Raw genomic sequence first — 3,921 nt, forward strand, 5'->3', positions numbered from 1 at the left:
GGGGGTGGGGGGGGAGGACACAGCCCCTCACATCTCATTGCTTTTTCCCATGTCTATCAGTGGTGCCCAGCCTTCCTGCAAAACAGGCTGTGAGGTTCACCATGGTGCTTGGGAAGGGCTGTATGTCCACAGTCCAGCTTCAGCCCCCAGCTGAGGGGCCCTTGGGCTTGCAGCATGTCTGTCCTACAGTGTCGCAGTGACAAATCCCCATCTGTTTCACCATCAGCTCCACAGATCCTCCTGGTGATGGCAATGGGGTCCCAGTTCCCCTCGACCCCAGCAGCAGAGGTGACATTGCACAGTGTTGCCAGCTCTGCCCGCCTGGGAAAGTGGCAGCCAGGACAGGGTATCCCCCCCACCGGGAGGGGGCTTCTGGCCAGCCGGGGCCCCACGGGAGGAAAAGTGGCCAGCTGGCAGAGCTGCCTGCACAGACCCTGCCGGGCTGGGCTTTGGGAGCCAGCTGGCTGAGGTTGCAGGTTAGGCACTGCTGACAGAAATCCCTGCGGAAAGTCGTAGCTAGTGAACGTTTGCATGAGGTAAAGCTGGTGTTAAAACGATGCTCTCGGGACCCTAACTGGCGTAGGCTTTCTAACATGGCTAACGACACCTAATGCGGTTCAGAGGAGAGTTAGGTCTGGGACCAATGTTAACTTTTCCAGTAATAGCCATTTTTGCCTAGACTCCACCTGCCATACATTGGAACCAAATTTCCACTGATCAGTTTTACAGATCAAGAATGGTATGTAATCTTCTGGATGTTTATGTGTATCATTCTCATTAGCACTAATGGGAATAATTTGTATGCATCACGGGGAGGATGTACCCTCTTCCACTTTCCTCTCAGAGACGACCCCCGTGCATCTGGCGCACAGAGCATGTTCGGCTAACTCACAGTTGCTGGAAAACCAGCAATGATGTTGATTGGGTTTTCGTTTCAAAGAGTTTGCTTTCCGTTCTCTGTTTTTATTTTCTAAGCTTCTCCCAACCCTGAGAAATGTTCACTTCTTTGAAAATGACTGTTGTTGGACTTTACAGCACTTCCGTTCCATATTAAAGAAAGTTCTTCCTCTGCTTATTCCAGGGGCATTGGTGGTTACAGGACATCTGTCTGAAGCCTCTATTTCACTGTAGTAGATTTCAAGAAGAACTTTTACAAGAAAGTTACTTTTTAATGTTTTACATTGTTACGTAGTGTAATATGTATGTGTATGTCTGTGTATAATTTTGTTTTCTATAATTATACGCTATTAAAATAGAGCTTCTTACCAGGATTTTTTTTTCCTTCTGTTTGGTTTAGTTCGTTCATTTTTCTTAAGATTACAAACCACTGTACCAGTGATCCTTATGTTAGTGTTTTTATGGACCTGGCACATTCTTTTCCGACCTGTCCCACATCAACTTTAGAGAGTATGAGCATATAGCTGGGCAAAGAGCCAGCACAGATGGGCACCGGTCTTCTGGTGGCCCTCCTTTTAACTTTATCTTGACAACACAGTGTAAAAAACAAAGTGAAAGACACTTTCCTGTGCTAACGCCATGGAAACATAAAGAAAGTGAGTGAATCTCGCCTGTTTTGTGTGACTGTGGTCATAAATAAATTGCCTGTGAACTTGGGCTCTTAAATCCAAACTAAGAATCTCCACTGACTGCGTGACCCGATTCCCAGAGCATCCCACCATTTGCTGAGCACTTGTGAAAATCAGGCTGCTTACTGATGTATGCAAATAAATAGCAGCTGCCCGTTCATGTCACCTTTGGCCATATGTCAGCGACACGAAGAATGCTCTCTAAACTTGCACAGGGACTTGCCCCCATTTTAGCTGTCTCCTTCCTTTCTGAAATGTTAGCCCCTTTGGCATATTGGTCTCCTAAGAAGTGCCCAAATACCGCAATACGACATTATAACCTTAAATTGTTTTCTTAGTTGCTTAAAATAAGTCAGGCTATAGCTGAACAGATTACTCGTTGCTGACAAGCTACTGTTGTTGTCCCTGTGACAGATGCATAAATAGCTAAAAGGAAGATGCCCCCTTACCAAGAGCTCTCAACTCTATTTTCCTTCCTGATTTTCTTTTCTTTTCTTTTTTTTCTTTTTCTTTTTTTTCTTTTTCTTTTTTTTTTTTTTTACGCCTTCTGTTATTTTTGGCAGACCAGGCTGCTGAGGGGGAGCTGGAGTTAGATGTAAAACTGTGATATACTGTGATATAATTTACATAAGAGCTACATAAGGGCTCCCTTATGTTTATTCACAGGCTTAATCCAAGCTTACATACCTCCACTGTGTTCCAGCCATGAAAATTTGTTTACTATTTCTAAAGGCTAATGAGACCTATTTATGGGTTGCAGGAGTTGGTTTTGACAGAGAGGCTAGTATACGCTGCTCTCTTGTTCATTCACAATCTGTACTACAGCGGAGACGAAAGTTGAGGAGGAGGAAAACCATCTCTGGCATCCCCAGAAGAGTGCAACAAGAAATAGGTGTAGTATAAATACAAATCTTCTGTAGATAGCTTTCTAACCAACTTAAATTGCAGGGATATGAGCTGGTAGTCAGCCTTCCCAGGAAATGAAACCTCAAAAGCGTAAATGCTTGTGGAGTTTGGGAATGATGTGGTTTGTTTTTTTTTTTTATTTACTACAGTAAGCAAAGCTATATTACTCCATACGGCCTTGACGGACCGGGGGCCTTACCGAGTAATATAGATGTACGTGTTCAGCTCTTATCGTGTAAATGTTAATCAGTTCTTTTTTTTCCATTTTATTTCTGTTATGAACCCATAGTTATGTGCATAAAAAGTAACTAGATTAAGTGAAAGTTTTTTCTTGCGTGAGAGGAGCTTAAGGTAAAGAACTGACAGATGTTGCTCAGCAAAGTGGTGATGAGCTGTCCTAACAGCCGGATAACTCACTCAGATGAGCAGCTGCATATCTGCCGTAAAGACAGCTGCTAGCACCCTACGGGAAACTTTGCTAAACACTCCTTTTATTTATCACGCTCATCCTTGATTCCTTCCTTTCATTCTTTATTACCAAGGATATTTGCAAAAATCGAGCAGCTTACCTCCGTTTTTGTTCCAGGTAAATTAGGAGCAACTCTGTTGAGGGCAAATCCGATGTAAAATCGATATTAACCCAAAGCAAAACTAACAGGATCATTATTTCGTAACGTTCATCTGTGCCTGAAGATGGCTCTGGTATCTCGGCCTGTTGCCGTGGAACTTGATGGGAAGCAGAAGGAATGTGTTTATCATAGGGAATAAGCAACCAGAGGACCTATGAAAGGAAGATCCTGTTGCTTTGCAAATATTCTTGGTAGTACAGAAGCAGATAATGGAAATTCTGAACAGACAGGTAGTCAAAATAGCATTATTTTTAGAAGCGCACGGAGTGTGTTGCCCAGCAGCCGCTCCTGAAAACTGTCTTTAACTAGTTGAAATAGTGACAAAACCTGGAAACTTAATATTTACCTTAATATTTGCCACAGCAAGATCAGCTCCTTGTGAGATCGCATTGCAGAAATAGGAGAACTGAGATCACATTGCAGGACTAGGAGAATTTCCCCACCTCACCGGGATAAGGTCTGCCTTATATACTCTTTATAGCAAAGTTAAATTTGGTCCAATGCTCAGCAAGATTAAAAAAGAAAGAATACAGCAGATAATGCTTCTTGGGTTACTCCGCGGGTCATCTCGTGCCAGGAAATGCGGAGCTGTCTCCCACTCACGAGGCTTTACGTGTGTCCTAGATTCAGATGAGTCGCCAGTGGCGAGAGAGCGCAATGTGATTGTGCACGCAAACCCGGACTTCTCCGGCTCCAGCAACAGGAGGTCGGGGACCCGGGACTCAGAGTGCCAGACAGAAGAAATCCTGATAGCGGCTCCCTCCCGCCGGCGGATCCGTGCCCAGAGGGGGCAGAGCGTC

At 44.4% G+C, this 3,921-nt stretch overlaps 1 protein-coding gene across 1 annotated transcript in view; it reads left to right on the forward strand.

The window, feature by feature from the left end:
* The first annotated feature begins 49 nt into the window (after nucleotides 1–49).
* NHS (Nance-Horan syndrome (congenital cataracts and dental anomalies)) overlaps nucleotides 50–3,921 on the forward strand; it is an 8,907-nt gene continuing 5,035 nt past the window's right edge. The window contains exons 1-3 of the mRNA XM_010131354.1: nucleotides 50–62; nucleotides 2,347–2,478; nucleotides 3,746–3,916. Coding sequence (XP_010129656.1) covers nucleotides 50–62; nucleotides 2,347–2,478; nucleotides 3,746–3,916 — 316 coding nt within the window. The remainder of the gene's footprint in view (nucleotides 63–2,346; nucleotides 2,479–3,745; nucleotides 3,917–3,921) is intronic.

Source organism: Buceros rhinoceros, unplaced genomic scaffold (genome assembly GCF_000710305.1).
Source record: "Buceros rhinoceros silvestris isolate BGI_N320 unplaced genomic scaffold, ASM71030v1 scaffold46442, whole genome shotgun sequence".
NCBI classification, from domain to species: domain Eukaryota; kingdom Metazoa; phylum Chordata; class Aves; order Bucerotiformes; family Bucerotidae; genus Buceros; species Buceros rhinoceros.